The following is an 18,624-nucleotide window of genomic DNA, read 5'->3' on the forward strand; positions in this document are numbered from 1 at the left end:
TTTAATTTTGGCAAATAAAAAGTTCACATTCTTTATTTTGGTAATTTTGAAGGGGGGAGGGGGTGAAATGAATTAAGCGAAATACCATTTCAATCACCCTTTATGGATTTAAAAATTAAGTATAATCAGTGGCAGATGGCAGTTCTAGTGTTCCGGCCGAGTATGCAGTTGATCGTATAATTTTTTTTTCATTTGTGGATGTTAAGGCAAAAGCAAAATTAGAAATTTTTGTTTCTCCTACTGCTCACTTAAAAGTATACTCTTGCCTGTACGAAATTCGAGTCTTAGAACCGCCCCTGATATTAATATGTTTTGTTCATGAAAATTATGTACAAGTCATTCAAAATACAAAACTTATATAATCCACTTATTTTAAAGTAATAACATATTATTTTCTTTATTTATAAAATCTAATGCAATTTTAGTTTATCAAACTAAAATAATCCTGAAACCCGTCAGTAGTATCATCATTAGATTCTATCAGTATAGTTTTACTGTTAATGATGCCAACGATGTAAATAGTCAAGAACCAAGACTCGAAAAGCGGACTTCCTATAAATGGGAAAAATGTCAAATGAAGAAGAAGATGTAAATAGTTTATTATGAATACATGAATAAATATTTGAATATTTATTTATTAAAATTGTGTAAATAGTCAAAAGCATACACTATAAAAAAAAAAAAAATTGTATTGTCATCATCATTCATTATTATATAATCATTATAATTTACAAATTACAAAGTAATTAATTGGATCATATGCATTTATTTGATTAACTAAACAGTTTAAATGCAAATACATATACAATTTAAATAGGAATAGGGAGATCTTTAGCAACCAATATTAATATACTTTCAGTAGTAAGTCTCCAGTTATCAATATTTTTTGATACGCTACACCATGCTTCTCCGTGATGTGGTTCAGCCGAAATGCATCTCTTTTTTATTTCCTCTTGGGCTTCCTCTGTACCATGTAATAATTCAAATCTATAGAAATAAGCCCAAGCGTCTCCGAAATCTGGATCGATTTTCACAGTTCTGTTAAACCATTCTCGACACTTTTGCAATTTGCGTTCACTCCAGAATAATTTTGAAACAGCCAACAGAACATTGACATCGTGTTCACACTTTTTCAAAGCATCAACACTTTTTGTTTTTCGTTGGGGTCTCGCTTCTAAAAATATAGCTTCTGACCACAGGATCCCAGCATTTGGACACTCCTGCAATGCTTTTGCCATCATTGTGTTTGCAATGTCTCTCATACCAGCCCGAAATTCAATACGTATAGCTTCTAACCAAAGATCTGGATTGTGTGGATTTTTCAAACGACCTTTTTCTAAAACTGATCTGGCTTTTGTTAACATTTTTCGTCTCTCATCTAACCTTGCCAACCATATCCACAAGGGAATAGAAGTTGGACATTTTTTTAATGCAGTGTTGTATGTTTCATGAGATTTATCAGCATCCCCTTGTTGTTCTTCAATCTGTCCTTTCATCAACCACAGTTTGGCATAATCAGGAAATTTAAGTATTGCTTCGTCGAGTATTTGTAGTGAGGTATCTAAGTTATCTAAACACCACTCCAGTTTAGCCGACTTCATCATGACTCTGGGTGTTGGCGCTGAAGCCCTAGCTTTCGATAATAAACGCCTAGCACGGTCAAATTCTGAATTTTCAGATTCTAATTTAACAGCAGCAAGCCAGATTTCTTCCGAATTTGGGTTCGCCTGAAAAGCCAGGGAAAGTATACCTCGGGCTGCTGGAACATCACCGGCTAACCATTTTGATTTTGCTCCCATTAACCACAATACTTCAGATTTTGGACAATGAGCAACAGCTTTTTGTAATAAAGATTCCAAAGATTCTCTTGTGCCATGGTTTTTTTCAAAATATGCTGCTCTTAACCAAATAGATTTTTTACTAGGGAATGCTGTTAAAGCATGGCCAAATATGGCTCGAGCACATTCATAAGCTGCTTGACTAGCACAAGCATCAGCATCTTCCATCCATGTATGCTTGCGATCTTCATCTTCAATACCATGGCCAATAATCGCTTTGATAAGAGCTTGGCATGTTTTAACCGATCCACATTTTTCTGCTTCTATTGCTTCTTTAATCCATTGTTCTCTATTAATTTCCACCCCATTTGCTGTCAGAGAAGAAATTGCTCTATCTATAATTTTTTCAACCATATTGATATTGCCATTAGCTTCTTCAAGCTTAGCAGCCGTAGTCCAGATCTGCCTATCAGTTGGAATATTTTCACGAGCTTTATTCAATACTTTTCGTGCATTTTCATATGTTTCTAAGCGAGCTAAGGCTAGCCATAAATCTACACTAGTTGGACAGCATTCTACGGCACGACTCAACAGAATTCTAGCATCTTCTGGATCTTCTAACTCAATGGCTGCTTTCCATAATCTAACTGAATTTGGTATATGTTCTAATGCCTTTCGGTAAACTTTTCTTCTTCCTTTAGATTCTGTTTCTAAATCAGCAGCTTTGATCCATATACGAACTGATGTAGGAATATGTCTAACAGCTTGAGCAATAACAGCCTTGGCAGTTTCTGGAGGTTGTAACCGAGCTGCTTCTAACCAAAGGTCTTCAGATTTTGGATTATCCTCACAACCTTTCATGATTACATTACGAGCGGCTTGAATTTTACCAGTAACTTCTTCGAGCCGAGCTGAAGCAATCCAAGCAGGTGGATGATTTGGATTAGTTTCTCTGACAGACTTCAATAATAATCTAGCTTTTTTTATATCATTAATATCACCACCATATGTAGGTATCATACTATGTAAATCAGTCAAGTAGCCTTTTGGATCAACAACAGTTTGTCCTTCAACAGAATCTGATACTTGATTAAGTTTGACATTCATTAAAGTGTTACGTGCTTGTCCCATCTTTCTTAAATCAAGATCTCCTGTTGGAGTTAACATGCCAGGAGTAATTGTTCCCTGTGGATACTGACTCATAATACCGCTAGCTGAGTCAATTGAAGAGGTAGTCTCCCCACCAAGGCTTCGTGAAAGTACAGTATCAGGAAGTGGGGTAAATTTTTCCGCTCTTGGATTTCTTTGTTTTCGGTTTCTAGCATCACCAACTTCAGGAATATTCCTCCATTCATCTTCACTAACCATAGTTAACCTAAAAAAATTTCAAAAGTATATATTTATTGAAAATTTAAAACAAGTAATTATTTTCATAAATTTATAATTGATAAATAAAATGGTTGACCTAAGTGGCACAATGAATCTAACTTGGCAGTACCGTAGCCAGAATTTTTTTTTTTGGGAGGGGACACAGTTATTAAGTTATTAAGTTGACAGTTATTAATGCCTAAAGAGTACTGAGTAATAAATATTTTACAATAGTCTACAGTTCGAGTCCGAACTTTTATATATATATAAAACAATACACGAGTTCTGCTTTTAAGAAATTTAAATTAAATTAAAAAATGTATGTTTATCTACTGGGTCATACATAATATAAAATAATTGTAGGCAAAACCAATTTCAAAATTACACTGTTAAAATTTTAATTTATTGCACCTATGATTTTTTTTCTTTTATCTTTGATGTTTGCTCAAGAAGTACAGTAATATTTTGTTTACATCAATGTTATAGTAATAAATTATTGATATACATAATAATATGTTCACTGACAGGCTACCCTAAGTATTAATTAAAAAATGATAAAAAGTAGGTCCCTACCATGAAATATTCAATATTAATTATTACCAATTATAATAAATATTTACCCTCGTTTTAAGTCACTAAATTGTTGCTGTATTTTAGGTCGCTCTTGACGATATTTTTCTAACTCTTCTTTCAATCGTTTTTCTCTGTATTCTTTACGCTTTTCATCCATTCGTTTATCAATTTCTTCGTATATCATATCTGCTTCTTCATCGTCTTTATCGTATGGATCCTTACTGAATAAAGAACCACCATAACCACTGAATTCATCATAATTGGAATCATTTAAATCTTCATCATCATCTTCTTCTTCATCTTTTTTCTTCTTTTTCGTAGGTGGTGCGTGGCGGTCATCTGAGACATCATTGGCATCTCGTGCAGGACCTATATCCGATCGGGTTGTAAACCCTGTAGCTCCTCGTCCAACACCAGCAACATATCCCAGAGGGGCTGGTATACCAATAAAATGTTTTTTAATCTTGCTCACTAATGCTGCCGGTGGCGCAGCCATTGCCATTTGTCGATTTACAATTTATAAATTAATTTAAAACTGCGAATTGTGAATTTTCATTCTTATACTTTGATAGATATATATGCTATTATTATAACAACTTAATAATTTCGATTTTCGACGTTTAAACTTTATAATATTACTGACAATTGATAAATGTCACTATTACAAGCACCAAACACGGCCTTAGGGCTTAGAAGTTAGATTATTAATTATTATAATATTATCTACATACAAGCTGCTGATAACAAGCATTTTCCATTTTTATAGTCAACAAAAATAGTTACCTTGCGTTGTGATTCGGTAACTGGTTGTGTTTTGTCATGCCATGATGATAGTTCTCTAAATAATTTATTCTTCCATGTTTTTTTTGGCAATCACGTCCACTTTAACCGCGGATCAGCTGCAGCAGCTGCTGCTGCTGCTGTTGTTGAGCGCCTTACCTTCACACAATACTGCACTTATAACAATACATTAGATCAGTGATTTTAAATTTACAATCATTTTTAGGTTATTCGTTCAATCACTTAGCGGGTTTTCCCTACTTTAAATTTTGTTGTGTTCAGCTGCTGCTGTCCTGTTACTCGAATCACGCCGTTAGCCGTACTGTAGCGCAGCATACTTGTTGTTTCTCTTCTCGTGACTTGTTTCTCTGTTCAAATAAGTGTTGAACCGTGTACTTTAAAAAGTTAAAAAGCACTAATTGAAATCGATTTGACCCAACCAACACAATTATCATAGACTTTATAGTCCTCTAAATTTGGTAAGTGTTTTCTGGTATCTATAATTTTATAAATATCATAGTGTTCTCCCACAGGTTTTACGGCACCCCGTATGATTTATAATTATACACAATTTGTATTAAAAAGGCCTGATGACCCTATAATAAAAATATATAACCTACTAACAGATTACACCAAATGTGTGGCGTGTAATTTCAACAAGTGTCAATTATGACAGTTATAATCAGTAGTTATTCAATAATTTGGTTTGTTACATGAAAATATAGCCTTTAGGTAAGTCTAAACTTAAAAGTGATTTATAAAAAATATACAAACCCGGTTATAAAACTGATTTTATTGAAACTTATTTTGGAAATATTGCTGAAAATTTTTTTTTTTAAATGCAATGTCATCTTATGATTGTTTATTATAATAACAATAATAAAATAAAGCCGTTCATATGTTATCTCTTTTTAACTCTAAATCCATGAATTTTATGCTTACTTACACGTTATTTTATATTGCATTTGACATTCACAGGGTCTAAGTACATGCCTAGATACCTAGATGAGCATATAAGAGAAAGTTTGAGAGTTGTGTCAATAGCAAGTGAAAAAGTTTTTCAGCCGAGTCTGCAACCACGAAAGAGCATTTTCATGTCTCGTTGAAGTACCGAATAAATTTAGAGTAGTGGTGGAATTATAGATAATGATATAGTATATTAACGAGCGGTAACAAGCTAGTATAAAAAAAAAAACGTCAAGTTTCTGACTAAAATTGTAGTGTTTATTATCTGGCTTAAAACAATTCATAGAGAAATTGGGCCCTTAAACTGTTTTGAATTTATTATTTAGTTCTAATTTGAACGTTGAACGTACAACATATCTCTTATCTCAAATCAGATAACAGCGTAACAGAATAACATTCGAAATAGATCCGAAATGGTCATTCCGATAATTGTCTTTCGTCGTCGCTTCGTAGTTTTTGTTACATTGCGGCGCGTAACAGCGTAACGCTTTTTTGGTAACACTTTTTTTTCGGTTATTTACCGGCTAAATCTCACCCTTATCTCCTACCCCCTATTCCACCCCTATCTCCCGTCCCCAATCCTTTCGCTTTTTTCGTTACGCTCTTTTGGTAACGCTTTTTTCGGATATTTGCCAGGGTTATGTGCCAGAGCTAAGACATGAAAATGTCAAAAAGAATAAACAGATTGATTTGACCATATTGTAAGAAGCTTGGAAAGTGAAATTTTAAAACAAGAGAGATCATAGTAGAATAATTTAGAGATAGAGATAGACTGAAGAAGTGTATGGAGAATACATTTTAATAGAAACGGTGAAAGAGAGATTTGTGGAAAAAGCATTTGGCTGACCAACCCTATTTGTATCAAATAAGCCGAACATACTTGCATTGTAACAAAATTAATTTCTGCTGCAAATTAGTTTACAATTCCCTTAACCAGGGTATTTATGAGAAAATCCTTTAACTTCACTCAAGTTAAAAATGTGATATACCTTTTTTTTGTTTGATTTTTAAATTTCAACCGCTTTAATGAGGTTGTTAAAAATTAACCATCTAAATTTGTCCTTACTCAAAACATAATTTTCCATTTATTTCATTTATTGTACCTACTGTAGTAAATACTACAAGTAATAAATGTTATGAAATTTAACTCGTTGCCTGTTTTATGATAAATATTAAATATATATGTATTTGTATATAAAAATACATTTTTTATTTTACCCTAATGAAGTTTGGTGTTTTATATAATAACTTGAAATTTTATAAAATACTTAAGTTATATTTAAATAAATATAATGTTTTTTTTTACATGGCCTAAAATTGGTCGGTATAATAACTTACAAAATAAAATAAATTATATATATTGTTTAAAAGTACCTAATTTCATTGTGATAACAAGTGATTTGCTGATTTGTATTATGTTACCATCATTCAATAGGTCTTACTATGTATGTATAATGAATAGCTTCATACTGTAGCGCATATTTATAAGAAATTTTTCTAATTTACAATTTATTTTCTACTTGTAATACAAAATCTAAAAGTGGTACAAAAATAATTAAAAATTATTATTATTACATACATAAGGGTTAAAAAAACATCATTTATTACTTTTAAAATGTTAATTTGGATACGAGCTGTGATGTTACAGCAATGTCTCTTTTGTTGTTTATACTATAAATAAGTCACATTATTTGTGATGCGTGTAATAGTTGAAAGGAGAAATATTAAAAAAAATTGTAATTAAGTGTTATGTTTGTCTAATAATACATTGAGTGGTTATTACAGATAGTACTTACGGTTAATTATAATTTTTCAATATATTGATTAAAGATCCATAGTTAGCAAATAAAAAAATATATAGTTTTTTACATATCAGATTGTATTTCACAAAATAAGGTCTTTTCACCAATATCTGATTAAAAAATATGAATGGAATTGTTTTTACATTATGTTCATACATATTTAATCTGAGTCTGTTGGGTTGCAAAAATAATGTCAGTGACCAATTTTTGAATTGGAACAGATTTAGATCGAAAAATGTGTGAAAATACTTTTATACTATTTACTGTATCATATTTTAGTTGTACTGATTCATAGACCCCATAGTACGATGATAGTATACCAAGTTTTAGACTATAGCTAGTACGTAAAAGCCAATGTTTTACACAATGACCACTCAGCTACTTAACACAGTAATTCATTTATATATTTTTAAATACATTCTTGCCATTAATTTTAAAATTTAATATTAAAAAAAAACTATTGATCTACTTAATAAGCATTAGGCACTTGGTGCATATTAAAAATGTTAGGTTTCTTCTATTGCATATTGGATAATAAAGTACATAAGCATCATTAAACTAATTTAGTTGTTCGAATTAATTATTAAGGGTGAATTTCTCATAACTTTTGATAATACTATCCATGAAAAGCTAGTTAACGCACAAAACATCACTGCAATCCATCCTAAATTCACACTCCAATCAAGCGAATAAATTCTTGCTGTGAGTAGTTGTTCCCAGAACTGTATTGTTTGGCACATGTTTCCTCCAGCATTTATCATTCCATCAATTAACGCAAGTGAGCGGTTACAATTTTTCTGGGTATGTGATTTCCTTGAATTATGTTTGTTATGCATAATGCCCAATGTAAACAACCCAAAAGTGGCTAAAACATTGTATGGGCTTATGTAGACTTAATACTGAACTGGGCTCTACGATTTACAAAGCTAACTTACCCGCTAACAAGTACAAAACTGCTGTTACTAGCATAGCGCTGATTTGATTTCGACAAATGGAAAATAATCCTATTAAAGTTGCCGTTCCAACAATAATCACACATACCAAGGCACAGGACATCGATACATTTTGCATTCCTTAAAAATAAATTGAAATAACATTTAGGTTTGTTAAGTTTATGACTTAAAATATTGTGTTGTGACTCATTTGTTTTATGAACTAGTAAAAAATGTTTATAATAAACAGGAAATTAAATAACTAAATTTTGTAAAAATAACTTAATATTTTCATCTCTTTTGTCCAGGCACCAGATAGACAAGATTTTTAATAGATTTTAAATTAGTAAGGGGCCTCCAAAGAATCCCTCTTCCCCGTGTCATCATATTTCTTTAAACATTTTAGCTTACTGTTAAGTTTTAGTGTAAAATTGCCTATACAATGCGCCTTAAGAGATGTTAGTGTAAAAAGCCCTTGACTAAAATCTTAATTGGGTTGTTTTTATTAGGGTTTTCTCGGTAGTCTCGGTGAAGATTTAAAAAAAACAATTACACTATTAATATATATTTATCTAATTTGCCGAGGTACTTAGTTTTATAAAAATGTTAATTTTGTTTTATAAATGTTTAATTGTGCAAAATTAAAAAATGTATGTATATATTATAATCATTTTTTTAGCTTCGTCGCGTAGCTCTTTAGAAAACGTGGGTTGTCTAAAATGTTATTAAGGAAAATAATTGTTGTATTTATAAAATGCTACGACATGAAATATCGTGCAGTGTTATTTTTCGTTTTTAGAAAACGAATCGCGTGACGGATTTTTTTAATAGTCATACAAATAAATTATAATTTTTATTCAGTTTTATTTTTTCTGTATTTCCAAATGAAATGTGAATTCTTCCAATCAATATTATTGAAAATGTATGCTTACTGTGATGCCAATCTGGTCGAAAATACTCTTCGGACGAATAATTGTCATCGTTCAAATAATTGACACATTTCGGAAGTATATGTCCAATTGTTGTACCCGTTTCCCGGTATAGTTGTACAAGCTGTTCATCTAAAAATAATCCATTTTTACCACAACAATAACTATTATATTTTCGGTACGTTATTTTTTCCTCGTAGCGTGGCCTAGATAAATTTCGTACAATTATACCTAACTGTATATTATTTACGGATTTTAGCGTAACTAGAGACTAATGTGCCCAGAAGCAAGACATTTTTTTTGTGCCCTGTATTTCATGTTAACATGTATAGTGAACCGTACAAAAACGCCCTATAACAGAATGCGCCCAGGGGCAGCTGACCACCCCTGCACCCACGGTACCTACGCCACTAAACAAGGTCTAACAACACGAGTATTTTTAGTTGTGTCTCAAAGAAAAATTTTGTTTCTCGTTGACTCGCTTGTTATTATTGGTTTGAGGTCATACGTTTTTTTTTCTAATGTTATTATTATCTTGGGTTTCCGATAAGTGATCTATTTACGGAATATTATTCTAGAATTTTCACGAGGTACAGAGTCTTATACGGTGATTAATTTGATCTTTGGGTCGTTTCTTTTATTTAAACAACTGCCATGAGAAAGCAGGATTTTTAATACGCATACACAGGTGTATGTAATAATCGATGAAATATTTTCGGCTATCTGAATATTATACCCGTCGGCAAATGAAGAATGATTGAAAAACTTTGCCGCCAAATAAAACTCAATTGCAAAAAATTATGTGTTGTTGACGCTTGAATAAACAGTAATGTTGAGATACATAGAGAGCGGGGTTGAAGAAAACAACGTGGGGCGGTAGAAAGTGAGAGGCGGTTGGGGGTTTCTGATCCATTAAGTGGCGCCGTGTTGTCCTAGTCTATAAATTATTAAGGGCTATGCATTTGGACGTTACACTTTGTATACACAATATGACGTATAAAATAAAATTATGTGAGTTACCGCGTTTTTTGGATTAACAAGATTAATCAAGCTGGTGTGTTTTTATACCTGTTAGGGCAATGCAAAGCGCCCAAATGCCTCCGTACATGGGCGCTAATATTACGGTAGCCGTTTCTCCGATTTCGTACAGTAACGGGTCGTGGATGTTTTTGTAATGATTTTGATTGGATGTGGCCAACACCAGCAACGCGTCCCCGTTGTTTGCCGCCGAGGGTCGTGTTGCCGAATTAATCGTTATTTGCACCATGGTCCCGTTCACCAGCCATTCGGTTTGCACGTTGTTCGTCCATTTGGTGGCCGATTGGTTTTGAGTTTTCAACAGCTCAAAGGCCTTGAAAATTAATTTCAATTGCGTTAAATTTCTTACATGTTTAAAATCTTACCTTACATCTTATATATTGTGCCCTGTTCACGCCACCAGCAACATTTTTGGAAACATTAATCGTCGACGACGTAGTTTCTGTGTGACTTGAAAATTGAAACGCTTATTAGAGCGAGGCCCAAAATTTCAAATTTTAGTTTTTTTCAGGAAATATAAAAAATGCCTTAGGCTAAATAAGGTACCTAAAAAAATTGTTTTTTGTCTCCTGAATAAAATCCAAAATTTGAAATTGGGTCCTTGTTCTAATAAGCGTCTCAATTTACCCTCTTAGAAGGACCCTCGCGCCCATAAAGTATCTTCAACACGATCCACAAAAAAATTACAAAATAGTATTAGCTCTAAATTAAGTTTTTGTAAAAAGAAGTGTGTGTGTGAGACCGTCCTCTTAACAGTTGTCGGAATTTTAACTTGTTATTTGTTATGAATAAATTCATTAAAAAAATGGACCGTTTAAGTATCAAAAGTGAGTGAATGGTTATTAAAAGTTTGGTCCAATTCGGTTTATTTTGGATGATTCGTCATCGAAAGTGAACAGAACCGTGTGAACTTGGCTATAGGCGTGAACATAGCTTTGTTTAGACGTCGATGTTACTTCGGCCAAGTCCCAATCCATGCTTTCCCAGTGATCCGTCCACACAGACGTACACAACATCATCGTAGTGCACGATGACAGTATCAGAGTTGCGGTAATCAAAAACGAATGCGGTTGAATAGTAGCACAGCTTTGTGTTTCGGTCGGCCAATAATGGACCGTCACGGTGTCCATGTTCTGACTTATAATATTATAATTATTGTCCTTTATTTAATTGTCTACTCCGTTGTGTTTTAGATTCTAGCCAATTTTTGTCTGCGCGTAGCTTGATTTAAAAAAAAACTGATTATAATTTTAGAAGAAGAAAAAAAATGCATTAAACAAATTGTCACGCACATATTTCGGTGTAATTTTATACTAAAAGCTTATGACACACGGCCGCATTATGTAGGCAGGTGCAGCCTACACTTTCTGTGTAATGGTTAGTGTGCATCTTCATCATACCGATGTACACATTTAGTCCAAAGTATTCTTTCTAATTAAAACAAATGTTGCGATGTACAATTAATAAAAGTATGAAATGTGCTGAAAGTATACCCTATTACATATTATTATATTAGTGTTGAGGAAAACCCGTATTTGCCCTAAATTCTAGGATCAAAATCCAATTATAATTTTTTTTTTGTAAATCCGGAATTCGAATTTTCAAATATTGATTTTGGATTTGTTGATCAATATTTTTGAATAAAACCATTTTTAACTAAATGAAAAGAAATATTTGGATTTATAAATAAATACGACGATGATCGCATAATATATTCGTTTGATGAAATTGAAATGGAAATACCAAAAATTCTATTTTCAAACCTACAGTCCGGATATATGTCATATTAATTATGACTTATGTATGTTACTTGTTTTTATACAAAATGTATGTACTTTATAGTAAATTGTAGTATTGTATTATTATAAGTACTATAAAATTGGTTTTGCGTGACTGGGTTCGATAAAAAAAAAACAAAACAAAACAAAACTGGTAATTTAAACATCCGTTAATGTTCAAGTGATATCAATTTTTAAAATTGTTTTGATAACATAATAAACTATTGTTTAAGGCTAATGGTAACACGGTTAAAAAAAAAATAATTTTTACGTACCATATATTTTTTAATGTTATTTCAAAGCAAAAGGAAGAGATGTTAAAAATTGAAAATCGTTTGACAAACTGATACAATATATTTCTTGTTATACACATTATCATATATAGTTAACCGTTAATCGTCCTAGTTTATAACAATAAGTATAAAAAAAAATCATGCGCCTAATAACTTTGTACAAAGTTTTTTTGTAATTCTAAGTTACACCAACACACAATATTAGTAATTAATATTAGTGTGTGGTAATAAGTTATAAGTTGTTAGTGCTATAGAACTATGGCGTTGCTTTAAATTTATAATTGGTGTACAAAAAAGTGTATGAAGTGGTGATTCGGCCTTTACTGGTTGTATTGTGTCCGACGGTTTTCATCTTAGACAGCAGCTTAAAGACAGAAAATATACCTATATAATTGTAAAGCTTCAAAGCATATATATATATATTGTCATTTAGACACGTGCGAAAATTGAATATAGAAGCAAAATAAAAGCCATTTTTAATGTGAAATCGGCTTACCCGCTAAAATATTATTCTACTATGTTTTTATGTTTAAACGTTTAAAATTATTATCGTTGCGTGTGTTTATTTGAGCAATTTTTACATTTTCGTGTTTTTTCGGTTGACACGCAACGACCGAATTGTACTGCTGAAACTTAAAACTGAATGTGGAACCTATTGGCTTTAGAGCACATTTTCCCTGGCGATCCATAACATCTGGACTGGGGTACACAGTATTAAGGGCGCCAAGCTTTTTTCCTGTAAGTAATGCCAACCTAAAAACGTACAATAAATTATTTCGTTTCAATGGTCTAGTTTTTACTGCAGACGGCATATTATACGCCTCGTTTTCGTTACCCGATTTTTAGGTGAAAAATAATACATAAATATTATATTGATAAATAATATTAATCATACATATTATATGAATTATAATCGTATAGTAACTATTTGTAATCTAAGAGGACGCTAAACTAGTCAAGTTTTTTGAGAAATATAGTATTTTTTTTATAGCTTTTATTAGAAATGTTTCAGCTCGACAATTAGGTGCATAGTTTAAAAATAATAGATACAAACTAAAATAAGAACAAAATATAAAACAAAAATAAGTAATATGTACATTGTTTATGGTATTTTTTAATTTGATAATAAACCTAGCATCAAGGATGGATGAATGATAGGTACGGAACGGGAATTAAGAATATTGAAGGAGTTAGGGTCATTAATACCCATAGGAAGTTAAAGAGGATAAATTAGTAGGGAGAGAGTGTGGGGTAATGAAAAAGGAGATGAGCAAAATCAACAAAGTAGTATTCCAGACATAAATAATAAAGCGTATAAAAAGCGATAAATTTATGGGTTTTGTACAGATTTTTAAAAACAAATTTAAAAAAGTGAAACAATAATAATAGTAATACATAACCCCGATTATTGAGTGAATTAGGCTTATTTTAGTCCACATTTATGTATCCCCAGTCGGTTTTTGATAAAACATAATTCTCAATTATAATTAACCTAATTAATTTTTAAACGTTAATTATATTATTGCTGTCGGTTTATTCAAAAATGTATAATACTTAAATATGGTCAAAAGTTATTATTAATTTATAATTACTTACTTTAGCTTAAAGTTTAAATTAATTTTTTGCGAAAAATTGCCTATATTCCAAACAATTGTGCAAAATTGGTTTCAAAATAGTTAAAAGTATTCATAATTAGGTTTTTGAAACAACTACAATTTGTCTTACAAGCCTAACGATTTTTTAATTGTTTTGTTTTATAGAATTCGAAAATGCCTTCTGAGGTTGTTCAAAAAGAAAACGAAACCATTACCGAGAACACCGTGGAATCCAAGAAAATAGTTGAAAAACAAGTAATTAGTGATACAGTTCCCATAAAAGAAAACAATGCAGAAGAGAATATAGTTATCAACGACGAACCAACAGTAACAGATACCAAGGAAGAAACGGAAAGCGAAAACAAAGAAAACGAAGAACCTGTTGTTGAAGATGAGGAAACTAAAAAAAAACGTGCTGATGAACTTCTAGCTGCTGGCAAACGTAGTTTAGCACTCAAAGACTACCAAGCGGCGGTTGATGTTTTAAGTGAAGCATGTAGTCTTTTTGGAACTGTTTATGGTGAAATGGCTGAAGAATGTGCTGAAGCATATTTTAAGTATGGATGCGCACTTCTTGAACTCAGCAAGGATCAGACCAGTCCAGTCGGAATCGAAGATAAAGAAGATGATGACGACGAAGATGATGAAGATTCGTCTATGGTACAAGATGAAGGCTCTGCCGAGGCAGATAAATCCGTAGCTAATGGTGAAGAAGACAAATCTGTTGCTAATGGCAAAGCAGATAAACCTGTAGCTAATGGCGAAGCAGATAACCCTGTAGCTAATGGCGAAGCAGATAAAGCAGTAGCTAATGGTGAAGCAGACAAACCGGTTGCTAATGGGGAAGAAAAGAAATCAGTAGCCGACAGTAAAACAGAATCGGGGAAAGCTAATGGTGTAGACAAACCAGCCAATGAAGAAGGAAACTCAACTTTAGAAGCTGACAAATCTGTTACAACTAATGATGTTGAAGATACAAGCATGGAAGAAATTGAGGAGAAAGAAGGTAAATTAGAGGATATGGCTGTAGAAATTGAAGAAGACATCGCAGAGGAAGATGTCAATGACTTGCAGGTCGCTTGGGAGATGCTGGACTTGGCTAAAGTAATTTATAAGAAAATGGATACTGAAGATGCTAAACTTAAACTAGCTGAAGTTTTAATGAAATGCGGTGATGTTAGTATTGAAGATGAAAAATTTGAAACTGCTATTGAAGACATGACAGAAGCTCTAAATATCAGAAGGTAAATGTTTTTTTATTTTTTTATTTTGGTGATTTATTAAAACTCTTTTCCTTTTTATTATAGGTTACTGTTACCCGAAGATAGCCGCATTATAGCAGAAACTTTGTTTCAATTGGGCATTGCTCAAGAATTAGGCGGAAGTGGTGAGCGTGCAGTTGAATTGTTAAATGAAGCTGCAGCAGTTTTGGACCAGAGAATTAAAACGCTAGAAAGTAGTGACAGTAATAATGATAAAGTCAAAGAAGAGGTAGCTGACATAAAAACCGTTATTCCTGAAATTCAAGAGAGAATTATTGATATTAAAGAGCGTAAAAAAGCAGCTATAAGTGCATTGCTTGCAGCAGTTGCTGGAGCAGCTAATGGAGGAGAAATCGCTAATGGTGGCGAATCATCTGCTAAAGAAGCATCCAATATCAATCATTTAATCCGGAAGAGGCCCAAACAAAGCGAAGCTGATGGAACCCCAAACAAAATTCCAAAAATCGAGGAGCCAGAAGTTGTTCAAAAATGAATTTTGTTTTGTGCTCTCGCAGCGGACACTTAATTTATTGTATTAATTTCTCTCATACTATTAGGAGATATTTTTTAATTTTATAACTTTCAACTGTAAGTCTTATTATTAAGTGAATTATTTGTAATTTTTTTTTTTCTGTAATTTTCTTAAAAATAACAAAAGACTGTTAGGGAAAACATATTTAATAGTTATAATATAATTTTACACATTATTTACAATATCAACATAGTCTTATTATTTTATCTTATATTTTCACTTATCACTAATATGTAATTTGCAAATGTCCTCAAAAGGCAATTGTGTAACTGTTTTTCCAGTGGCGGGTCCGTTCTTTAATTTAACATCTACGCTAAAATTATCTTGATCTAATTTTATTAATTCAGCTTCTCGCCCTGTGTGCATACCATTCACTATCATTACTTTTCCACCAACATTAGGTATAACAGTCTCTAAATGATTTTGATCCAATTTGAGTTTTACTCTTGGTTCAAACAACTTTACCATACAACCATATTTTTCCATTACTTGGACAACTACACCTTTTTTGCCAACGTAGTCGAGACCTAATGTTTTTGTAGTAACTTTCACTACAATGTTTTCCATTAACCAATAATCTTTTCTCATATAATTTTTCTTTTTCGTTTCTTGTTGTATAATTTCTTCTAAAGCTGACATTTTCCGTTTTTCGGATTTTCTACTACTAGATCTTGAAATTGTTGACATTCGGTCAGAACCTGCAGTGCTTAACACATTTTTTATAGGGACCACTGCTGGTTTTTTAAAAGTATCCATTTTTAAATTCAATTGTAATTTACTATCTTCTTCTCTGATGAGTTCTTTAGGCTTCTCTTCTTCGGGCTGCTCAGCGCTGTCTTTTTTCTGACCTTCCCTGATTTGTCTTTCCAAAAACTCCATCTCCCGCTCTTTTTCATCTTTTTCCGCTTTTTCTTTCTTTCTCATTTTTTCTTCGAGTTCAATGGTAGCTGGATCTCTATCAATGTACGTAATAAACCATCCCTCGTCTGTTTCATCAACTACACATTTTCCTGTAACAAATAATTATTGACCTTTGTAAATATTTGTTTGTTTATCAGTTACAAGTTTTAGAAATTAATTATTTAAACTAAATATTTTAGAGAATCAAATATGTACCTAAGTAATAATAAGATAATATAAAGTAAACTATTGAGATTTAAATTTAACAATAGTTGACAACATATAATTAAGGACAACAAGTTGAAGGCAATACTTTTTGTTCAAAGAACAATATGAACTAGCGTTAAACTACAAGAGAGTAAAATGTGACAATATACAACATTAAATTATAAAGCATTTATTTTCCTCAAATTATCCTTAAATTTGGCATACAAGATATTTTCTGCCAGCAAGTTTATAGACAAAAAACAAATGGTATAAAAATGATTAATTTTCAATTCCAAAAAAAATCCAATATCGTTTTACTATTAACCATACTAGAACAATTCTGTGAAAAGAACTATAAGTTTACACTATTTACATGCATAACTATAAGAATGTGAACTTAAGAAACTGTGGGGATAAACTTATAACATGAGTATAAAAAATAATTATTTTTTCATGATTGTAAATAAAAACTAAAATTTTGCATATCGACTGCCCCAACGAAAAGGGTGCTATAACATGTATCCAAATTTTCAAACTTATATGTTAAAAACAGAATAAGAATTTAAATTTGAATATTTGTTTGGTTCATCCTGAAAAGTTACAAAAAACGAGATACGACCCTTTTTGTTGAGGCAGTCGATATATTATTAGGTATAATATATTTACCAGTTTTTCCAAGCCATTTGACGAATCCGGTAAGTGTTGTCCATTGGGTAGCATTCATATGCAAATGGGTACGATCAGAAATGTATTCTTGGTAAACTTTATTGGCTTTTACTCTTTTGGTACCGAACTGACGTTTCAATAAAAACAGAAATCCTTTGGAGAACTCCAAACTAAATTCGCTTAGGTAACGGCCTGCATTATCGGCAAATAGCAACAATTGCCTCTGATGTGACTCTGACATGGTATGACATTTGAACCCGTTTTCGTCTCGACATTGCTTGCTGCACATTTGACAAAACCATCTCAGCTTCTGTAATCCCTTGGATTTGATCTTGTTAGCTATATACTTGGGCGTACCCGGCTCTGCACGTCCCTTGCCCATGATTGATTACTTGTTAACAGACAATAATTACCACTTGAGAATGTACCAGTAAACCTAACGAAACCGTTTTAAGTAAAAAATTACAATTTGGTAGAATAAAAATAATAAACAATGTATTGTTTTATGTTATCAGTTGTGCTTATCAAATGTAATATTGGCTAGTATCTATTCAGTTTTACTGCAGCTGTGGTTAGTATACCACCATGGTAGAACTTGTATACCACTAATATCATTGGGTATAATCACTGAGTCGACTGTTTCTATCTTCATACCTATCACCGCAGCAGCTGCAACTGGCCTAAAGGGACCGGACTCGACTCGGCTAGCCGCTAGTGTATATTATGTTGCCTATTGAGTCGAATAGTACGGAGATAAATTTACGCTGTGAGCTGATGTAACATTTCTTCTACCGACATTAATTATAATTATTATATTATACTATTCTCCAATCTACGCATTATACTTAATTATTACTATAAATGGATATTTAAGTGAAGGATTTTTAGATTTTTTTTTATTAATATTTCTGTACATTTGTTAAAGAATAATATTATTTTAAAATTAACTAAACGAAAAAACATATCCATTGCCAAAACAATACTACGTATCTCCAAAAAAATAAAAAATATGATAGTAGATACTAGGTATTTCGACAATAATATTAATAATGGATATTCGTGATAATTTTTCAACGTTTATAGTCTCTTTAGATTTTGTGTATTATACGTGGTATTTACACTAAATTAAGGGTTTTTTTTCTGAATTATTTGATGTATACAACTCATTTTTGATTTTTTTGACAATACGTAGTATTGTTTTGGCAATGACGATATTACAGAAAGG

The 18,624-nt window shown here is 32.0% G+C and overlaps 4 protein-coding genes across 11 annotated transcripts; 1 reads left to right on the forward strand and 3 right to left on the reverse strand.

Moving 5' to 3' along the window:
* Positions 1–673: 673 nt before the first annotated feature.
* Positions 674–4,433, reverse strand: LOC126841116 (pre-mRNA-processing factor 6). Its single transcript, XM_050577408.1, has 2 exons — positions 3,767–4,433; positions 674–3,153 (listed from the first exon to the last, which is right to left on the reverse strand). The coding sequence occupies exons 1-2, from the start codon at positions 4,219–4,221 to the stop codon at positions 810–812; spliced, it is 2,799 nt and encodes a 932-aa protein (XP_050433365.1). The 5' UTR covers positions 4,222–4,433; the 3' UTR covers positions 674–809.
* A 218-nt stretch (positions 4,434–4,651) lies between these two features.
* Positions 4,652–15,814, forward strand: LOC126841117 (histone-binding protein N1/N2). Of its 2 annotated transcripts, none has more exons than XM_050577409.1 (3): positions 4,652–4,978; positions 13,998–15,076; positions 15,140–15,814. In XM_050577409.1, the coding sequence occupies exons 2-3, from the start codon at positions 14,007–14,009 to the stop codon at positions 15,585–15,587; spliced, it is 1,518 nt and encodes a 505-aa protein (XP_050433366.1). In that variant the 5' UTR covers positions 4,652–4,978; positions 13,998–14,006; the 3' UTR covers positions 15,588–15,814. The 2 variants fall into 2 exon arrangements, with proteins under 2 accessions (XP_050433366.1, XP_050433367.1); XM_050577410.1 differs by lacking the exon at positions 4,652–4,978 and adding an exon at positions 5,104–5,231.
* Positions 6,794–13,014, reverse strand: LOC126841120 (uncharacterized). 7 transcript variants are annotated; one of them, XM_050577413.1, is made up of 7 exons: positions 12,734–13,014; positions 11,459–11,597; positions 11,123–11,387; positions 10,197–10,479; positions 9,132–9,260; positions 8,203–8,340; positions 6,794–8,132 (listed from the first exon to the last, which is right to left on the reverse strand). In XM_050577413.1, exons 3-7 carry the CDS (start codon positions 11,294–11,296, stop codon positions 7,831–7,833), a joined length of 1,026 nt encoding a protein of 341 aa, XP_050433370.1. In that variant the 5' UTR covers positions 11,297–11,387; positions 11,459–11,597; positions 12,734–13,014; the 3' UTR covers positions 6,794–7,830. The 7 variants fall into 7 exon arrangements, with proteins under 7 accessions (XP_050433370.1, XP_050433372.1, XP_050433371.1 ...); XM_050577415.1 differs by lacking the exon at positions 11,459–11,597; XM_050577414.1 differs by lacking the exon at positions 12,734–13,014 and adding an exon at positions 12,220–12,234 and having other exon boundaries at positions 11,123–11,597.
* Positions 15,755–17,915, reverse strand: LOC126841118 (DNA/RNA-binding protein KIN17). The gene is made up of 2 exons (XM_050577411.1): positions 17,400–17,915; positions 15,755–16,636 (listed from the first exon to the last, which is right to left on the reverse strand). Exons 1-2 carry the CDS (start codon positions 17,779–17,781, stop codon positions 15,843–15,845), a joined length of 1,176 nt encoding a protein of 391 aa, XP_050433368.1. The 5' UTR covers positions 17,782–17,915; the 3' UTR covers positions 15,755–15,842.
* Between the last annotated feature and the right edge of the window lie 709 nt (positions 17,916–18,624).

Source organism: Adelges cooleyi, unplaced genomic scaffold (assembly GCF_023614345.1).
Source record: "Adelges cooleyi isolate 19-005CV unplaced genomic scaffold, UGA_ACOO_1.1 ACOO_flye_CR_arks_rails_tigmint_CR_PRNA_376, whole genome shotgun sequence".
NCBI classification, from domain to species: Eukaryota; Metazoa; Arthropoda; class Insecta; order Hemiptera; family Adelgidae; genus Adelges; species Adelges cooleyi.

Bases quoted from the DNA above. Each gene is read 5' to 3' on its own strand.
- LOC126841116 (XM_050577408.1), bottom strand. From the start codon at position 4,221: ATGGCAATGGCTGCGCCACCGGCAGCATTAGTGAGCAAGATTAAAAAA. The intron at 3,154-3,766 runs GTAAATATTTAT...AAATTTTTTTAG, and splicing joins TTTAGTGACTTAAAACGAGG to GTTAACTATGGTTAGTGAAG.
- LOC126841120 (XM_050577415.1), bottom strand. From the start codon at position 11,296: ATGGACACCGTGACGGTCCATTATTGGCCGACCGAAACACAAAGCTGT. The intron at 10,480-11,122 runs GTAACATCGACG...TTAATTTTCAAG, and splicing joins TGGATTGGGACTTGGCCGAA to GCCTTTGAGCTGTTGAAAAC. The intron at 8,133-8,202 runs GTAAGTTAGCTT...ACAATGTTTTAG, and splicing joins AGTTTTGTACTTGTTAGCGG to CCACTTTTGGGTTGTTTACA.
- LOC126841117 (XM_050577409.1), top strand. From the start codon at position 14,007: ATGCCTTCTGAGGTTGTTCAAAAAGAAAACGAAACCATTACCGAGAAC. The intron at 15,077-15,139 runs GTAAATGTTTTT...TTTTTATTATAG, and splicing joins GAAGCTCTAAATATCAGAAG to GTTACTGTTACCCGAAGATA.
- LOC126841118 (XM_050577411.1), bottom strand. From the start codon at position 17,781: ATGGGCAAGGGACGTGCAGAGCCGGGTACGCCCAAGTATATAGCTAAC. The intron at 16,637-17,399 runs GTAAATATATTA...TATTTGTTACAG, and splicing joins CAAATGGCTTGGAAAAACTG to GAAAATGTGTAGTTGATGAA.